This window comes from Macrobrachium rosenbergii, chromosome 23 (genome assembly GCF_040412425.1).
Source record: "Macrobrachium rosenbergii isolate ZJJX-2024 chromosome 23, ASM4041242v1, whole genome shotgun sequence".
NCBI lineage: Eukaryota > Metazoa > Arthropoda > Malacostraca > Decapoda > Palaemonidae > Macrobrachium > Macrobrachium rosenbergii.
In genome coordinates this window covers 52,478,307-52,498,854 of record NC_089763.1, presented here as the reverse complement: position 1 = coordinate 52,498,854, position 20,548 = coordinate 52,478,307, and the positions used below count along the sequence as shown (strand labels likewise).

The following is a 20,548-nucleotide window of genomic DNA, read 5'->3' as shown; positions in this document are numbered from 1 at the left end:
TTAGATGTTACATGGTTCTTTAGTAGGTTATGGGTGATATAATCTCAGCAAAGAACATAGTTGGATGGACAGGAAAAGACTGAAACCAAAAGAATATAAAGCAGAAACAGTATTAGTATGATTAAAAATTGTCAACACTAGATTTTAAAGCTGTGAACACAAATAACAGAGGTGGAAATAGTTAAGAATTAGATACGCGAGATACTAGTCAAACGCTAAATGGGGTGTAAATAGAACAGGGCCACCAAAGAAATGTAGGTTTCATAACGAAAATTTTCGAGCAGTTCTATGTGTGTGCACATAATTATTGCAACTCCATTTATAGACTACTATCACTAATCCAAAAACTATTCACTGATGACGTTACACATTAATACTGAAGAAATTCCAGGCATTATGAGGCTCCGTCTATCGTAAATGAGCTTCGTTGGCATCCTATTAAGCAAGACGACAGAAATAGATATTTAATTGCGATGAGGAATATGAAACCGAAAAGAATCTACGAGAAATCCCAGAGTAATATACTTCTGAAAGTGTGACACGTAATCGTCTTGATGCATGTAAATGGAGATAAAAAAATGGAATTTTGATAAAAAGAAAAAGAAGCGCTTAAGGCCACACAGCACCCAAATATTCGGTAAGTGGTTCGAGAACTTTTAAACTGCGAAACCTTGGAGATATTCACGACGAAATTAAAGACATAATTTCAGAAGTAGTTACGATATAGAAAAGATAATTATTTAAAAAAATAATTTATGGAAACTACAGCTTAGCAAATGACAGGCGCGTTTAACTAAAAAAGAGGTTCACAAATAAACAGGGATATCGATGATGATTCGATTGTTTGCAATCTGACCTCCGGTTTAGCAGAGGAAGTATCAGTATGAAGGTAGCCTCACCTTTCATAGGGATATTTTTGGCCGTCACATGGGGCTCATTTAAGCTTGTGTACAGGAGGATCTATAAGAAGATATTTGATAATCAATATTGTTAATAGGCTCGTCGTTATCAGAAGACTAGGCAGGTATCCCTTTTGTTTACAAGTTGTTTTGGTGTATCATTATATTCGCGAAGAAATTAAATTCACGACTGGTGATCAAATAATCATTAAAATTATCATTTGGTATATTACATTTTCATATTTCAATGCACTAAAAAGTTACAGCTTATGGAAATATGAATGTAGCGCAAATTTAAATACCATCAAATATTGTCATTCTCGTCTCAGATCTCGTTGTGTACGGGTGACGAGAGTTGCTGCGCTGCTTGAATAGGATACTCCTCTTATATTGGGGAGTGTAACAAGAAAAGTATCATTTGTCATGTCACAATTTACGGGTCCTAGATGACGCTAAAGGTAAGTAACTCAGCCCACGGCAGTTGATTGTTTAATGAGCAGCTAAATAGAATCTTTTGTAGCCTGGCTGGTCTTTGGCCTGGTGGCTGGACGTGTTCGTAGGTTGTACCATAGGATGTTTGGTAGATCTACGGCCATAGATTTATTTGGTATTTTTATTTGCAAGTTGGCTATCATTGGAGACACCGAAATATGAAGAAAGGCTTTGACTTCATTGAGGTACTTCAGCAGTAGGTTAATGATTTTTTAGCATTCCAGTCCTAGACCTAGGGGCTTGAAGGTAGCCAATCAGAAGGATCATTGGTAGCCTCAGCCTATTCCAATCTTGTGTATGAAGGATCATTGAGTAGCCTCAGTCAGCATTGACATCTAACTTGGTATTTCTAAGCAAGAGCTCTGCACAGACTTTTGCCATGGAAATTGATCTCGGTCAATAACAGCTTAGTCACAGCCGGCCGACAAAAATATTACAAAATTCTTGTAAAGCAAGTAAAATAACATAGAAAACGTCAGTGCCATAGAACTATATAGTAGCTCCGCAAGAGCTCTGCACAGACTTTTGCCATGACTGCCTTCTAACTTTTCTACAGTTTTTTGGTTGCTAATTATGAATTTACCTTTAATTTTTGGCGCTCGAGTGTAATTAACCAGTTATTAACCCCAGAAGTCCATCCAACAAGGGGTTTCCATACGCGATCCTCACAAGACAGAGCACGGCACGTCTGTTTCGAACGGTTCATATCCCATCCGGCAAGTGCAATAACTTGTTAACGTTTGGGTAAACCCCGGTACTACTAAACATGGCAAAGGGACATTCCATTTGGCCGACAGCAAACAGATGCACCGCCAGTATCAGGACCCCTAAAAGTGTAGAAAAAACCAGTTGAAAAGGTAAAAACAGGCGCGGAGCTAACATATAGAATTACCATTGATCTTTCCTAGTCTTTACATTTAGTGTTGCTGATGAAGGTGGTGGTTTTTATTGTTGGTCAATTATTATTATAAATCTCATATCTACCCAACATGGTTTGGGACCCTTTGGGAACACAGGTTTTGGAAACAGATAATTTTCATTTCTTGTCAGAACATCCCAACTCGATTTTTTATTATATTTTCGAATCTTCATGAAAGAATGAAAAAATATGGTATATACATAATTCTTGTAAACTAATATTTATCTTAAAAATAAAATATATGTAAGTAATTCAGGGTTTTTTCTAAGTTTCAATTTTGTGAAATGCACCTGGGGACATTTGATCCCCCAGGGGCTAGTATTAAACATGGCAAAATAGGCCTACATTTGACTGCCCAGGGGCTAGTACTAAAGACGGTGAAACAGCATAGATGAATCACTGTTTTGCCGTGTTTAGTACTAGCCCTCATGTAGAATTGGAGTTCGGACCAGAAACGAACTTTTACCTTGGAAATGTTGGGAGAAGACTGAACTCCCTTGGTGTTGTGGAATGGTTTCGTGCATTCGCAAGTCATTTGGGAGCTATATGTTCAAGAAGGAATTGGCTAGGGAAGCCTGTTAGGTTATAAAAGGAATTATACTAACCTAACCCTAACCTAACCTAGCAGGCCATGTTACTTAGTCGGGGGTGGAGTCCATTGAACCTCCTGGTAAAGGAAGCGCCACTTTTCCCAAAAGCTCCCCTATAACACTTTGCATGTGCAATAGCATTCCAGGATGGCCAGCGTACAACTTCTGATGTTAATTACAGGTCAGTTACAGTTGACCGACAAAAAGTAATGGTAAATTATTAATAAGCAACCAGAATAGTAGGAAAAATCAATTTCGAAAGTAATACCTGATGCGGAGCTCTTGCTTAGTTCTACCTCTAACTCGAGCTAACCTAAATAATGATAATGACCCGACCCGTTGGGCCGTGGTCATTAGGGGTACCAGTAAAACTGAAGACTAGTACCTTGCACCTGGTTCCTGCCAGATGATGCTCAGAATATTTACCATCTGTTATATATGCTTTTTTTATGTTTTTTAATTGTTTATGTTTATGATATTTAGTGTCTTTTGTTTGCATTTCTACGCTCATCTCCAAGCGGCTGGTACTAAACATGGTGCCTATTTTGATGCGGTGACCAGATTTTTCAAGGGGTAACCTGGGACCTGGAATTTTTAGGGTGGGTAAACCTCCCCAAAGTCAAAAACAGTTCATGAAAATTGACTGAAAGACATGCTTCCCTGAAGAGCAAAGAACAAATTCATTAATGTACATTATATAGTGTACTGTATGTTATGGATGTACCGAAATCTTACTTTGTGTTAGTCAGAAATCGCAGGTGAAAGTAGAAAAGTACCAGAAGTGTTTTGTGAGTAATTTATTAATACTTTCTGAATCTGAGAGTGAACATGTCACTTTTTCAATGTTCATAAAATGAAAAACAGCTTGTCAGTGAGTCACTACTAACAGTTGACAAGTTGTTAAAAAATAAAAAGAAATTGGCACAACTGATGTACGTTAAAATTATGAATCAGAATGGGTCCAGGGAAAAGTAATTAGTTTGTTGGAAAACACCACAGGCCGGGACATTTTCTGACCTTTCGGGGACGCTGGGACAGTTGATGTGAAAATGGGACTGTCCCGGGTAAACTGGGACGTCTGGTCACCGTAATTTTAACGTAAGCTAGTAGGCTAGTTACTAAACCAGAGGGGTGTGGTAGTAGTCTTCAATTTTATCCTATCCTGTGGTTTGTGTTTATCTGAACAGCATTACTATTGAGGCTAGTGATACAAGGCCTGGTTATTAGCCTGCCAACTGTAGAAAATTACTGTATTAGCAACAAAGGAAAAGTTTCAGCAGAATTGTCCTTTACAAATGGACAAGGGAGTTGATTGCTTTCCCAATTCTTTAATTTGATTTTCTGTACTTAACCAATTCCAGTGATTGATCAAGATGCATTATGTTTTGGGGTAGTATGCAGGTGGATGGGCCATGACTTTGAGGCTGAGGTGTAGGCAGAGCCCCATGGCCAGGTAAGGGCACGATGTCCAAGTAAGGTTAGGTAAAAGTAGGTCTGGCTAAATTGTGTTCCCTCTGAAATGCCTCCTATAGTTAAGGGGTAGCCTAGGCTAGACCACATGACCCCTCCATCTACTTGGCCCGGAGTTTAGTACTTATTCCTGTGACTGATGATGGTAGCCAATATTTTTATATCTGCATTTTTTGCTAATTACCACAGCTGTGTAAGATAGTTTTTTATTTCCATGCAGTTTCATTTGATTTCATGTGTATGGTACGTCCCAATGAGTAATGAAGGTGCCTGATATTTGGGTTGTCAGTTTAGTTTTTTTAATTAGATATATTATATGGTTTTTATTTACAATTATTTTATTTGAGTATATATCTTTATGGTTTCAAATGGGTAATTAAGGAACCTGTAGTTATGTACTTTAACGTGAAATCTGATATTTTGCTTGTATGCATTTAAATAAGTAGACTACAGTAAACCCCCCATATTTGCATTCTCACGATTTGCGGACTCAGCGAATCGCGGATTTCTCTATGGAACATATATATACACCTTATTTGCAGAAAATTTGCCTATTCATGGTATTTTTCACTGAGAAATATTCACTAATTATTGTATTTTCATGCCCAAATGCACTTTTTGTGATAAAACTATTAAAATGCTCAGGTATAAGCATTTTAAGAAAGTTTTTTTTTTTTTTTTTTGAACTATCAAAATAGGCAGTTCTAAGTGTTTTTAGAGGGGTTGTAAGTATTCGTAGATTTTAGCTATTTGCAGGGAGAGTGTGGTACTTATCCCCTGCGAATATGTGGGGTTTACTGTAGTTAGTTAAGATTCTTTCACTTTTGTTCAAATACAGGTATATATGATTTTAGTACAGGCTGTGTTGTAATGGCTGATAAAGATGGCAAAATTTTGGTATATAATGTCTCATTATTTAGTAGGTGAGTTGTAAAGGTAGCTAGTTAGGGTAGTTTCTATGTATGTTATTTTATCCCTGTATAAAATATGCATAAAGCTTGCGTTCTGATGGATAATAAAATTAAGTGGCACATGTACTGTTGTGTCTGTTTTGGCTCTGTCATCATTGAGGTGGCAGGGAGAGACCTTTATATTCAGACTAGATTACTGTTCCTATTGTTCATGCATTCATACTTTTGTAGTCTTTACCTGGATTGTATGTCATTTTTGCTATAGTTTTTTGGTACAGCAATTTCTTGCAGTTTAACAGCAACTAGTACTATCTGTCCGGGTGATACTACTCTACATCTAATAATGGGGGCCAGATCATAGTTTGAAACTAGGGTTTTTTTTTAGGGGGGGGAATAGTGCTAATACTGTACAAGTGATGATATATGCCAAAAACAAGAGAGATTCTGTACATTTGTGGAAATATATGGCTCATGGGTGTAATCACAATACAAGGGGAAATATATTGCAAGAAGATGCAAGGAAATTTGGCTTTGGTATTTACAGGGAAGTCTCCTTACTTAATCTAACCAAGGATGTAATATCCTTGAGGTTTTAAATATTTTCTGTATTCTTTGAAAATGAATAATTGAATATGGTCTTTTTATGTGACTTACTAATTGGCTACAGGAGGCTTACTTACTCATCACCGGACCTTTATCTTGTTGTAGCTGCAAAAAACTGTGGAAAAGTGTTCAGAATGAATATTTGCAGGCAAAAATGAGAAAAGTCAGAGTTTTGATTTAGCTAGAAATGTAACCCAATGTAACCCACTTTGAACTGCATTGTCAAGCAAGAGTTCCCATTCTTTTGAACTTTACAAGCACCCAACCTTTATCTTGGTAATTATGAGAACACCACCATAATTTTGGAAATTATAAAGCTGTCCAATTTGTAAGATATTTTACAAGCAACATAAACTTTATTTTATTCACACTGAAGATTTCTAAAGAAACCTTGTATGACTTATATTTAGTTGGAAGTTATAAGTATGTCAACTTAGTTTCACTGTTGTGTATTTTCCTATGAAAGGCAATTTTGAAAGTGATTCCAAAACAACTCATGGTCCTTTTTTCCATTTCATACCTGTATTTTTCTGTAATCCCAGAGTGAATATAATTTTTTTACGTACTTTGAAAAATATTTAAAAATAAAATAATTTTGATACAGTATTCATATTTTTTTCATACTTCACTACCAAATATAGTTTCACTTATATGTGTATTTTGTATTCCATAATGGATTTTTAGATAAATAATATAAACTACTGATAAATATATGAAAGAATATAGAACTCAGGAAACATAACAATAGCATATTTTCTTGCCAGTTCAAATGAATGGGAAGCAAAATGAATAGGAAATGCCTGGTTGTGGGAGCATCTCTCTCTCTCTCTCTCTCTCTCTCTCTCTCTGGTCAAAAGTACATAACATGAATGAAAATATTTTGGATCAGCTCCAATGTATTTTTATTACATTATACCTCAAAGTCACTTCTATTTCTCAGCTTAATCCGTTGTTGGGATTGCTGTTTTTAATGGTCCTTTTTCTGGTGTTTCTGTTGTGTGCCCTCCTTTCATGTGTTCCTTTGTCTTTCAAGTCTTCTCAAATGCAATCTTCCCATCTTTTAAGCCTTCCTTTCCTTCAGATACCTTGCACATTATCTTTCCTCCTCATTAAGTGCCCAAACCATCTCAGTTCTGACTCTTGGGCTCTCTCTTACATTTTGGTAACGTATGCTGATCATCTGATATACCTTATTCATTTCCTATCATCTCTCTTCTCATCACTCTACTCATTCTTCTGAGCATCCTCATTTCTGCAACATCTAACTTATTTTATTCTGTTTTCTTCAGTGGTGCCACTTCTAGCCCATACAATATAGCAGGTCTCATCATCACCTTATGTACCTTGCCCTTCAACCTAATAGGGACTCTTTTGTCTCAGAGTATGGCTGGTACTCCCCTCCATCTGGCTTGAAATCGGTGGTTAACCTCTTTATCCATATCACCCACTACATCTGTTTTTAAGCCCAAATTAGTGAATTTAAAAGATCTTATTAGTGAATTTAAAAGATCTTTTCTGTGTAGTTTAGATGTTTGGCATCGCTCTCAATCTCAGAAATTTTATTAATAATTCATAAAATCATGTTCTGCCTAGTTAGGTTATATGCTTTAAACAAACTTACTTGCAAAATGGTATGTTGTATTTTTGTATAAATAATTTTTCTTAAAAATAATTGTTCCCTTAACTTGAGGGGACTAAACATCCAGAATCTAGAGGATTATTTGTGAATGAAGACTGCCTAGGAAAATTCATTGTTACATTAATTTCATCTGATACTATTTAGGTAATTTAAACATATTATTCTTCTGTAATTTTGGAAAAACTAATTAGTAATAAAAATAACTATTATGCAACACTGGCTTAAGTGCTTGATAATGTGTATTTATAATCTGCAGTTCTTAAGTGATGAGAAGTCTTACATTGTAAACATTAGCTCATCAGACTCAGGCTGATAATGAACTGGTACTGGTGGGCACAATTTTAACAAGTGTAAGAATAATATGCCTAGTTGTGGAATCTTCGGACCTCCAAGGTTGTAAACAAGGAGCAAATTCTTTCTTGATTTTTACTGAAATCTGAATTCAATTGTATTATAGTCTTGTTTGTTATGCTCTTAAATTTATTCATTTATCACCCTTTCCTATACAGGAAGTCCCCGGTTATCGGCGGGGTTCCGTTTCTGAGGGTGTGATGATAACCGAAAATCGCCGCTAACTGAAAATCGGCCATTTTCAGAGCTTTTTCGGTGATTTTCGGGGCTTATCGGTGCCTCTGCTAGGTATGTATTGACACCAATACCCATTTATCGGCGCCGATAAGCGGAAATACGCAATTTTCAGTGCCAAAAATTGCTGATTTTCGTCGCTAGACAAGCACCATAAAACCGGATCACCGTTAACCAGGGACTGCCCGTAACTTGTCTCTCTCTGTTGGCTGATTTCCCTTTGGAGCCCTCTTTAATTTATAGTCTGTTTATTTTATCCAAAAGGGTTTTGAGCTGAAGATTTAAAGAAAAAGAAGTGAGAGGGTGCTGGCAGATCATGAGAATGCACACTCCTATTGATGAATTCATTTCCAAACACTGTCTGTTAATCTTGTTTTTAAATAAACAGTACCAGTGGCCCCATTCAGTATTCAGGATAGCATATAAGATGATTGTTGTAATTGCAAGAATTTCAAAACTGATTTCAGATTGTGCAGATGTTGTTTTAAGTGCAGTAGTATACAATATTAGTTTTCTTTTTCATAATGTTATTTTCTTTTTCGTAATATACAATAATACCATGTAAGGAAAATCTTTTTATTAAAGAAATATTGTTTTGTTCATGAGACTTACCTGACAGATATATATATAGCTGTATTCTCCGAAGGACTGACAGAAATTCAAAAACTTACGGCACACGCAGTGGGGCCAGGTGGTTAGTACCCATTCCCGCCGCTGGGAGGCGGGTATCAGGAACCATTCCCATTTTCTATTCAGATTTTCTCTGCCGCCGGTACTGTCAACACCCGTTGTCAATACCTCCGTCGTTGGATTTCGAAAACTTTTGCCACTTGAGTATTCTGATTGTCTTTTGGTTTTTAACTTTGGATTTGTGGATAGGCATATGCTTTTGTGGACTGTTTTGATTTTGGCTTTGACTTTTCTTTGACTACGATGTCTGGATCTAGTTCTGCTAGTTTCAGGGTGTGTGGTGTGAAGGAGTGTAAGGTGAGGCTACCGAAAGCTTCGGTAGATCCTCACACAGTATGCATGAGATGTAGAGGGCATGTTTGTTTGTTTGATGATCGCTGCAAGGAGTGTGAGTCTTTGCCTGATGCCGATTGGAAGGTTTATGACTCGTATGTGAAGACGTCTTATGAGAATTGCTGTGCGCTAGGGCCTACGTTTCTGCAAATACGATTTTGGGGGCAGAGAGCGACATTCATCCTATCCTGTAGTAAATGGTTAGTGTGTTTTTATTTTGGTTATGGTGTTTTTTATGGTTGTTGGGTCGGCCACCGGGGGTGGACGTCCCAGTCCTTAGCTTATGTTATGACTTCATGACGTAGCTAGGCTTGGTCAGGTGGTTGTTTTTTGTGTCGTTTGCCCTCATAGTAAGGTCATATGGACTAGTCACATTGTGGTCTCGCCCCCGGCGACAGATCATCTAGAACTCACCAGCTATATAGGTCGCTACCTCGCTGGAGACTCTAGTAAAGCAGAAGCAGGCTTGGGTGACAGTAATCACGAAGTCAGCTATGCTAACAGGTAAGGAACCAAGGCGTCAATCGCCTACATATGTTTGTTTTCCTAAATCCTATTCTGTCTCTTCCCACGTCCAATGGTGGGATTCAGCTATATATATATATATCTGTCAGGTAAGTCTCATGAACAAAATGATATTTTTATAATAAAATAAAGTTTGTTCATACTTACCTGGCAGATATATATATAATCATAGTGCCCACCCACCTCCCCTCAGGAGACAGTAGCACTAGAAAATCTGAATAGAAAATGGGAATGGTTCCTGATACCCGCCTCCCAGCGGCGGGAATGGGTACTAACCACCTGGCCCCACTGCGTGTGCCGTAAGTTTTTGAATTTCTGTCGGTCCTTCGGAGAATACAGCTATATATATATCTGCCAGGTAAGTATGAACAAACTTTATTTTATTATAAAAATATCATTTTTTATGACATTGAATAAAATGCATCTTGGTATTTCTATTTCAGAAAGAACCATCAAGAACGATGAGGTTATCGCAACTTAGTATGTATGTGACCGTGTACTTATGTCTTTGTCTAATTGTTAATGTAGCTTTAGTGGTTTTCTTCATGACGGAACATAAACAACGGAAGAATCAACCACTAGCTGCTTTAGCTTCTCCAGGAGTTTCATCTTCACAAATCACAGAAGGTGGGTAGCATTTATTACTACAAAACAGGTGCATAGGCAGATTGATTGAAAGGAACCTATAAATTTTATATGTTTATACACATTTTTACTTACATTATCGTACATGACCCATAGTCTAATGGTACAGCAACAAGTAAGCATCCAAAATATTATGGAATTGCTGGATGGGTGTAGTACCATGTGGTCTTTGCAGTTAACTTGTGTAAGGTATCTACACAGGGAGGAGCTCCCTACCTCAATCATTCATACGTAATCCTGTGCTGCTATAAAAATACAAAACATTGGCTTACAAATATTTTTTTTATCTGTAAATTATACCTGTATCAAGCCATAAATTATAAATATTTTTGTACCAGGAATAAACCTCCTTGTTTCAGTGAAAAGAAGAGTTTCATCTCATATATTGGGGCATCTTTGGCAAAAGGTGGTTTGGTCACTGAAGCTATTAACAAGGTAGTTACAGTTGTGTGGGTGGATGAGTAAGGTGGTTAATCCCATTCGCTCACTGTTGTACACTCCCTTTTCATCAGCTGCTGTCATGTCAGTAATTCTCCACTGTACTCTTTGGTCATGGTCTTGACTGGTTTCAAAGGTAAAAGTTTACCAAATTGTTTTCTTTCAGTGATTTTTGGATATATGCTCTTAGCATGTCTGTTCTTAATGAGTAAGACGAAGCAAAAATTGAGTAGGAAGGCCCAGGTTAACGACAGTCTCAACCTGCGCTGTTCCGATCTTACAACACTATTAAAAAATATTAATTAAAAAATCTGGTTCCTACATATGTACACCAAAAATTCCGAAGTTACGGTGCTGGGCTGGGCGGCGTTAGACTGGAATTCTTCACTTTTTTTATTTTTATAAATTGTTTAATGTTAAGTACCTGTACAGTCAACCCCCGTAGTCGCGTTCTCACGATTCGCGTACTCACGCATCCGCGGGTCTCTCTATGGAACATATCTACCAATTATTTGCGGAAAATTTGCCCATTCGCGGTATTTTTCACTGAGAAATATTCACTAATTACTGTATTTTCATGAATAAATGCACTTTATGTGATAAAACTATTAAGGGGATCGGCCGCCTAAAAAACCTCAAAAATCTTTAAAAAATTCGATTTGCTGAAAAAAATTCTATGGCTTCTTATAGGGTTCAAGAATGTGTCCACGAAATATTATGCTAAAATTTGCCGTATTTCTCTAGTTATGGCCTAAAATGTAACAATAACTATATACCCATAAAACACCAGTAGCGCAAATGATTTAGTCTGGTATAGTTTTTTATGCGATATATATTACAAAAACTTCCTTTGAAATGAAATGTATAATGTCAATAATATCCTACTCTGGCACCTTTTAGTTATTCCTAGCCATGACAACACACACGTCATACCATGACGCCACTGTGGCCGAGTTGCCTATAAACTTCCAAGCTAGAAGGACACGTTTTCATGCTCGCTAGCCTTGACTGAACTCTGTATTTTCTGTGGTGTTTTGTTTTTTCACCGTGCCTAAAAGGTCCAAGAGTTCACTTCATGCTTCTAGAATGCGGAAAAAGCCAAGTGGAAAAGTCCAGGCGAGAAGTAGAAGAAAGAGTTCAAGAAATTAGTGCCATAGGGGGAATGGAGCGACGGAGAGAGAGAGAGCTGTCGCCCATCAAACGGCGCAGGCAGCGATCTCTGCTGACCAGAGACCAACCACATCCACCCCTAAACGCCTCTTTATTTGTTCGTCACTACCAAAGGGCAAAGATATTTTAGAAGAAGAAAGCAGTAGCTCGGAGGCTGATATTATAGACGATCCTGAAAATAAAATGGTCATAATAAGTGAAGCAAGACTTGATGAATTACTTGAATCACGAATCCCTAATTGTGAATGTAAAGTAATTCCCAGGATCCATTTGGCAAGGGATGGATTTGAGACACTAATAAAAAAGTGTAAGCAACTATAATACCCTAGAGTAATACCTTGCAGCAAGATCAGACAGGGGGGGGACCAGGAACCTAAAATTTATAAGAATGTGTCTTAGGCACATAAATAATCAATTAATATTCTTATTTATAATAATTTTGCATTAATTAATACCCAAAAATAAAAATTAAAACCATAGAATTAATTGTAACACAGTCTTTGAAGTCCCTTTTACTTTTTTTATGTAACTAAAACTTTGAAGGCCCGTTTCTCAAAACAAGTTTTTTGCCTTTAAAATGCATCTCCTCCCTTAGTATTGGACCAATCTAAATGAAATTTTAAATATAACATGGGGAAATATGGTAGATTAAAACAAAGCTGGGGATTTGTAATATTTTGAGTTTCTGATTTTTGGCAATTTTTTTTCTGTAATTTTTCCGGGAAAATTTCATAAAAAAAACAAAAATTCATATCTCGAAAAATTATTGAAAAATCAAAAATCCCCGGCTGTATATCGAAGGTCCATATGTGTTTTATACGTGGTTCAAATCTCATCCCTTAAAACCAAAAAGCAAAGGAGGAGATGCATTTTGAAAATGGCCATTTTTGGCCAAAAAATGCTCTAAGCGTCCAAAAACCTAAGGTCACTGAACAAAAATTTTTTCCCCAGAAGTTCCACATAATATCCTTTAACAAACCCCCTATATATCAACAACCTGTCATTAAAAAAGTGGGAAACCGGCCGATCCCCTTAAAGTACTCAGGTATAAGCATTTTTACAGGGTTTTTCCTGTGTTTACAGTATCAAAATGGGCAGTTCTAAGTGTTTTTAGAGGGGTTTTAAGTATTCGCGGATTTTAGCTATTCACGGGGGGATGTGGGACGCATCCCCTGCGAATACGGGGGGTTCACTGTACATTACTATATTTATTGCCAATTATCATTTTTATATAAGTAACTTACCAAATAATTACATAGCTATAGTTTGTACTTTACACGGCAGCTCAAGATTCGAAATTCGCGGTAGCGTTCTTTTGTTTTGGGTGTAGGTATACTGCCCCGCCCACTATTGTGGATGAATAGGTACAACGTAGCTAAAGAGCTCAATTCGTTTGTGCTGGCTAATGACTGAACACCAGTTATTAGCAGCTCTTGATTCGTTTTCTCCGGATGGTCGGAGATCGTCTTTGGAGAAGTACTCTGCTTTTGGCAGTGCAGTTATTTAGCCTAGCTAGAATTTGGGTTATTACTTCGATTGTGACCTGTCTAATTGGAAATTTTACCATTATGTGTGACTTTAGTTTGTCTAGCATTAGGTATTGCAGCAAAGGCTTTAAAACTAGACTCACTTCTGCAAAATATGACTCACATACCATTTGTTGCACTTGTAGGGAACAAATTTGTTATCCGGAGTTGAATTGTGACGAATGTAAAGACTGGGAAAAGGGTAAATGGAAGACTTTACAGACACACTTAGACAAATTGCAGCATGACCAAATTAGAAAAGCTACAGCTAGGGCTGAAGCTAAGGCTTCCACTAGTACAGGTCATTCTCCAGGAGTTGATACTGATGTTAAGGCTATCCCTTCAATACCTGTGACAGCTTTTTCTCCCATTTCCAGTCCTCCAGCCTTTCTTGTCACTCCATTACCTAGCTCTCATTCTGCTGAACCCAATGCCATTGCCAGCATAGAAGCACGGCTAATGACTGAACACCAGTTATTAGCAGCTCTTGATTCGTTTTCTCCGGATGGTCAGAGATCGTCTTTGGTGAAGTGCTCTTTGCTTTTGGTAGCGCAGTTACTTATCTTAGCTAGAATTTGGGTTATTTCTTCGATTGTGACCTGTCTAATTGGAATTTTTACCATTATGTGTGACTCTAGTTTGTCTAGCATTAGGTATTGCAGCAAAGGCTTTAAAACTAGACTCACTTCTGCAAAATATGACTCACATACCATTTGTTGTACTTGTAGGGAACAAATTTGTTCTCTGGAATTGAATTGTGACGAATGTAAAGACTGCGAGAAGGGTAAATGGAAGACTTTACAGACACACTTAGACAAATTGCAGCATGACCAAATTAGAAAAGCTACAGCTAGGGCTGAAGCTAAGGCTTCCATTAGTACAGGTCCTTCTCCAGGAGTTGATGTTGATGTTATGGCTATCCCTTCAACGCCTGTGACAGCGTTCTCTTCCATTTCCAGTCCTCCAGCCTTTCTTGTCACTCCATTACCTAGCTCTCATTCTGCTGAACCCAATTCGCAGATGAGGGTATATAAGATGTGACAAGGAGAGCATCTTTTTGTTGACGTAAAGGTGGACTACAGAGGCTTACCAGCATCGAGAAGATGAGTTTTGGCTTCAGCTTCATACCTAACACGCAGCCGTTACCTGATCCTTGCTTTGAAGACCTTCTCTTCAATTCTCAAGAAGACAACTTACTGGATTATAGTACCCAACCAGGTAAATGAAGTGTGATGTGACGTTTCATGTTTATTTTATGTGAAGTGAAGTATAAAACTCGTCACATCATATAAAAGTTTCTTTCATCGTCACTTCATAGATCAAAAATTTTATTTACTTGTCAATACTGTTTCCCAGATCGGGAACTTTGTGAAGGTCCAATGGACAAATTTAATAGTGCAGTGTCGAGTGAAGTGTCAGTGGAGGGGGCGGCTGTTCGTCCCACTGATGCTCCTAGACCAAGGTCCCTGCTAAACTCCCCTTGCCAACCTGGGAGGAAGCAAACTGGCAGTCCAAGGGAGGTCAATGGGGTTTGCCCATGAGGAGTCACCACTTCATCCAAGCCTGTTGTCCGCCAGTCCCAGGCTGCGGAAGAACGCTGTTGGAAAGGTGTTTGAATGGATGTGCACGCCCTGTCTTCAAGTGATTCAGATTTTCCTGCATCAAAGAAACGCAGTGACTGTTTTGCCAAAGGTTCTAGGCCATTGAAAAGGCCAGGCGCTTCCTTGGATTCAGATTCGCCCCTGTCTCGTAAGCGAGCTGTGAAGAAAGAACATAGCCCTCTCCCTTAATGTAGTTTTTGGGAGTTGCCGGTGAGGGATTCTCGCTCCCATTCAGGTGCGAAAGTGCGTTCTGACCCTGAACGAGTGTGTACCAGTCCAGCTTATCGGCGCCAAGAGTACAAGCACCCAGGGTACGTTAGTGGTGTGCGTAAGTGCCAACTCGAAGATTGTTCGGTGTCCAAGCTATCATCTCCAGAGCACCCATCGTAAAAGTGCACTTCGTTTGAGCGCCCATCGCATGAGCGCGCAGTTTCTGCCTTTCCAGTTCATGGGCGCCCAGATTCCGAGCTAGAAGAGCCTGTGTATGACTGCTCAGAGTGTGAACGTCAGATCGCCAAGCACCCAGGTTCCGAGTGCCGATCCTAGGGGCGCCAAGTGTCCACGGAGAATGCAGCCTCTTCCAAGGAGTCAGTGTCTGCTTGGACAGCGAGTGGGCACCCAACGTCCATGCATCCAGTCGCTGTGGGCGCCTCTCTCAAAGTCCACCCCACTTCTAATATCTTCATGACCCCGCAAGGAGAATTTCCAGTATCTGAAGCTTCAAGAGATTTTCCGTCTGTTGCTATAGATCCTTCGTTGGTGCCACTTCAACTTCGGCTTGATAAAGTGTTGAGCCCTCTTCAAAAACCAACTCCGGTAGTGCAAGACACCGCGGAACCCCCAGGATCACCTGCTTTGTCTGTCGAGGAACCTGCAGAAGAGGAGCAACCTGCATCGAATTACTCGGCACTGCTCAGGTTTTTCTTGGTCTGTTACCCGTCGTTCTCCTCTCCAGTCGTCCCTTTATCGCCGGGTTCGGCCTATTTGATGCAACAACCACCAGGTACCGCCAGACTGCCATGTATGGTTTTGTCTTCGTCGTCGAAGAAAGCTTTCGGCCGCATGGATCCCTGGTTAGCGGAGAAGAGGGAAGTCGGGAAGGCAGTGCTCTGTTTACCTCCCTCTCATTTGATAAGGCAGAAGTATCTGTCTTATGCAACTGGAGAAGCTCTGCCCTTGGGAGTTTCTGCCTCCTCTCTAGGGGACTTCACCAGTATCATAGATGCTTCTCGTCGGCCAGAATTCCCTTCACAGCCTCGGAATTAGACCATCTGCTTAAAGACATCTTTAAAATCTTCGAGATCTTTAGTTATCTGGATTGGACGGTGGGGGCCCTAGCCAAGAAGACTATACATCCCTTCAAGAGAACTTGAGATCGGACTGGCAGGGAGTACTGGGGTGCACTGATAGAGCTGTAAGAGATGAGGCACTAGAGCTAGCAACCATCTTCACAACAGGAGCCCTCAAGAAACGAGATTTGTGGTACTCGTTCACGGCAAAGGAGTCACCCCATCGCAATGTTCTTCACTTCTTTTTGCCCCCCTGGACAAGAATAGTCTGTTCCTGCAGGATACCCTGGAACGGGTTTCAGTGGAGCTACAGAAGAAGTTGACTCAGGACCTCCTCACTCAATCCACCAAAAGGACTAAGTACCCCGCACGAGCCACTACAAGCACAGCTAATAGAATGTCATTGCCCTTGCAGCAACAGCCCTTTTGAAGTTCTAGAGGTCGTTTCCAGTCCCGACCTAGAGCCAACCTCCAAACTTCCAGACCAACCAGGAACCATTAACAAGCCAACACCTCGAAAATGAGACATCTGTCCTCCATGTTCCAGTGGGAGCAAGACTTTCCCATTTCTGGACAGAATGGAAAAAGAAGAATATGGAGCCGTGGGTGCTGAAGGTATTGAAAGAAGGCTATGCTATCCCTTTCAGGGAGAAACCTCCCTTAGTAACCTCTCCCATCAGCTTAAGAGCCTACTCAGTAGACTCAGAGAGGTTTTCGGCCCTATCTCGGAAAGTGTCAGCCCTACTAGAAAAGAAAGCCGTGGAAGTAGTCGAGGATGTAAACATGGAGGGGTTTTACAACCGCCTCTTCATGGTTCCCAAGTCATCAGGAGGATGGAGACCTGTCCTGGACGTCAGTGCCCTGAGCCTCTTCGTTCAAACAACGAAGTTCAAAATGGAGACAAGTCAGTTGGTTTAGTCGGCCATCCATCAGGGAGACTGGATGGTTACGATCGATATGCAAGATGCTTACGTCCACATTCCAGTTCACCCAGACTCCAGGAAGTAACTGAGATTCGTGTTCCAGGACAGAGTCTTCCAGTTTCGGGCACTTTGCTTCGGACTCTCCACGGCCCCTCAAATTTTTACGTGGGTACTCCCTCCCCTAGTGAAATGGCTACATCTTATGGGGATAAACATCTCTCTACCTGGACGATTGGCTCCTACACTCCCCCTCGAGATCTCAGTGCAAGGAGGACCTGCAGAAAATTCTTCGTCTCGCTCAAGATGTAGGCCTTTTCATAAACTTAAAAAAGTCATAGCTAGTCCCGACTCAGTCTTTTCTATATTTGGGGATAGTGATAGACTCGCTGAGTTTTTGGGCTTTTCCATCCCAACAGAGGATACTAAATTGCTGCAGGAAAGTCCAGGACTTCGTAACTTGCCTCTCCTGCTCAGCCAACGCATGAATGAGTATTCTGGGGACCCTCTCTTCCATAGCGGTTTGTTCCATTAGGCAGGCTACACACAAGAGTACTCCAATTTTACCTCAAGGCCAGTTGGAAAAGAAAGTCATTCCTGGATTCGTTCGTTTTCAACACCACTCCCCAAATAAAAGAGGACCTCTGGTGGTGGCTAGCAGAAGACAGATTTACAACAGGAAGGTCTCTGGGTCCAACGAACCCCGACCTAACGTTATACTCAGACGCTTTGGATCTAGGTTGGGGAACCCTTCTCAACAATATGGAGGTTTCGGGAACATGGTCGCTTACTGAAAGAAACCTCCACATCAGTGTAAAGGAACTAAGAGCGATTCATCTGGCACTTCAACACTTTGCAACGCTAACCTTCCACCAGACAGTAGCGGTTCATGCAGGCAGCATGACCGCCCTGGCTTATATCAAGAATCAAGGAGGGACCCATTCTTTTACGCTCTACGAAGCGACAAAGGATTTTCTTTTATGGGCAAGGAGCAACGAGACCCAATTAGTGACCCGCTTCATTCAGGGCAGGATGAATGTCGTTGATAAATTGAGTCGTGGCAAATAGGTTTTACCGACGGAATGGACACTCAATCCACAGGTGTGCACCGACCTGTGGAAGCTGTGGGGAAAGCTGTCGATAGACCTGTTTGCGACATCAAGGAACCATCGTCTTCCATTGTATTGTTCCCCGGCCCTGGACCCACAAGCATGGGCAACGGATGCCATGCTACAGGACTGGTCGAACCTCGACCTTTACGCCTTCCCTCCCTTCAGCATGGTGAGGGAAGTGTTAAAAAAGTTCAATGCACACAACAACGTGTCAGTGACCTTGTTCGCTCCCTTTTGGCCACACAAGGAGTGGTTCCCCAATCTGCTTAGCCTTTTGACGGACTTCCCAAGGCTGCTTCCTCAGAAGAGAAATCTTCTCAAACAGCTGCACTTCCTCCGATTCCATCAAGGGTTTTCCACTCTTGCACTGACAGGCTTCAGACTGTCAGGGAGCTTGTCAGAGCAAAAGGATTTTCAAGGAAGGCTGCAGAGGCTATTGCTAAGTGTAGGCGACAATCTTCCTCTGCAGTCTACCAAGCCAAGTGGGCGGTTTTCCAGAAGTGGTTCCGGGAGAAAATATCTCCTCTTCTCAAATGTCTGTAGCCCAAATCGCAGATTTTCTATTACATCTTAGAACATCGAAAGGACTCGCAACATCTACCATCAAGGGTTACAGAGTGATGTTGAGTTCGGTATTCAAACATAGAGGAGTAGACCTGTCTTCAAACCAAGACATCAGCGATTTAATCAAACATTGGAATACTAGTTAGCAAGCAAAACCCTTGGGAGTTGCTTGGAACTTGGACATGGTCTCAACTGGCTGTCAGGGCCACCATTTGAGCTTTTGGATTCATCGTCACTTTGAAATCTGACGAAGAAGACATTATTCTTGATGGCATTGGATACAGCCAAGAGAGCCAGCGAGTTTCATGTCATTGATAAAAGGAAGATTTCTCACAATTCAATGCTGTATACTCTCTAATTTTGGATTTTTTGGCCAAGAATGAGGACCCAGCTAACCCTTGGCCTCGCTCCTTTTCAATCAAGAGCCTGTCAGAAGTACTAGGTCCATCTGACCAAGAGAAATTCCTCTGTCTTGTAAGAGCTTTGAGAGTATACCTTGAAAGAACCAAACACCTTCGAGGTTCGGCCCCTAATCTTTGATGTTTTGTGAAAAACCCCGGCCGTCCTTTGTCCAAGAATGCATTATCATTCTTTTTAAGATCCATGATTTCAGAGGCACAATTGGGATTTCAAGACGATTTACTACCCTTGTGTAAAGTAGAGGCTCATGAAATAAGAGCCGTGGCAACAACCTTGGCTTTCAGACGTAACGTGTCTCTCTCTTCAATTTTGCAAGCAACATTTTGGAGGTGCAAGTCAGTGTTTGCCATGTTTTACTTAAGGGACATTGAAACGGTGTACGAAAAATGCAGTACTTTAGGTCTTTTCTTCGCAGTTGGCATGGTATTGGGGGATGAAGGGTAGGAGGAACGCCTTCTTTTTCCTCTATCCACTCTCCTTGAATAAGGATAGTTGCACATCTTGGGAAGTCTGGTGAACACTGAGTCGTGAGTGTCACCAATCTGTTTTTTATGGATTTGGCTAAAATTTCGTGTGGTGGAGGTTGATTTTTTCTGGTCTTTGTTGTTCTATTGTAGTGCGCCCAGGGCAAGGGCATATCCACATATTATTTATATGACCCTTTTGGATTGTTAGCTTTGGCAACCTGCGATTAACCTCCTAAATTGCAAAGCACCCACTCAAGTAGAGGCGACCCTTGGCTCTACCGCCACGCTGCTACAGGTCGAGGGGAGCTACGACCAGAGGCAGTACCCGTCTGCCGTTATTCCCTCACCAGGTAAGGTTACAACAAGCATTTCAAGATGCTAGCCAATGTTCTATTCCAAATTCTCTCCATAATAGAGTTTTTTATGGGGTAGTATATGTCCATTCATTCCACCTCCAATCAGTGTGGAATTCAGCTATGTAATTATTTGGTAAGTTACTTACAGTATATAAAAATGAAATTTTTATAGTAAAATAAAGTTTTATATATACTGTACTTACCAAGTAATTACATGATCAGAGCCCTCCCTTCCCCCCTTTCATGGACATAGAGCATAAATGAATTGAGCTCTTTAGCTACGTTGTACCTATTCTTTCCCAACACTGGACAGGGCAGTATACCTACACCCAAAACAGAGTGCTACTGTGAATTTCAAATTTTGAGCTGCCATGTAAATTAGAA

General features: G+C 40.3%; 1 protein-coding gene across 3 annotated transcripts in view; it reads left to right on the top strand.

Annotated features, from left to right (window-relative positions):
- Positions 1–838: 838 nt before the first annotated feature.
- LOC136851631 (extracellular tyrosine-protein kinase PKDCC-like) overlaps positions 839–20,548 on the top strand; it is a 108,656-nt gene continuing 88,946 nt past the window's right edge. The window contains exons 1-3 of one of the 3 annotated variants that reach the window (XM_067126023.1): positions 839–1,020; positions 1,229–1,357; positions 10,100–10,283. In XM_067126023.1, the coding sequence (XP_066982124.1) occupies positions 1,346–1,357; positions 10,100–10,283 (196 nt within the window). In that variant the 5' untranslated portion in view covers positions 839–1,020; positions 1,229–1,345. Of the gene's footprint in view, positions 1,021–1,226; positions 1,358–1,418; positions 1,577–8,032; positions 8,163–10,099; positions 10,284–20,548 lie in introns of those variants that run through there. The other 2 variants (XM_067126024.1, XM_067126022.1) reach the window with 2 other exon arrangements.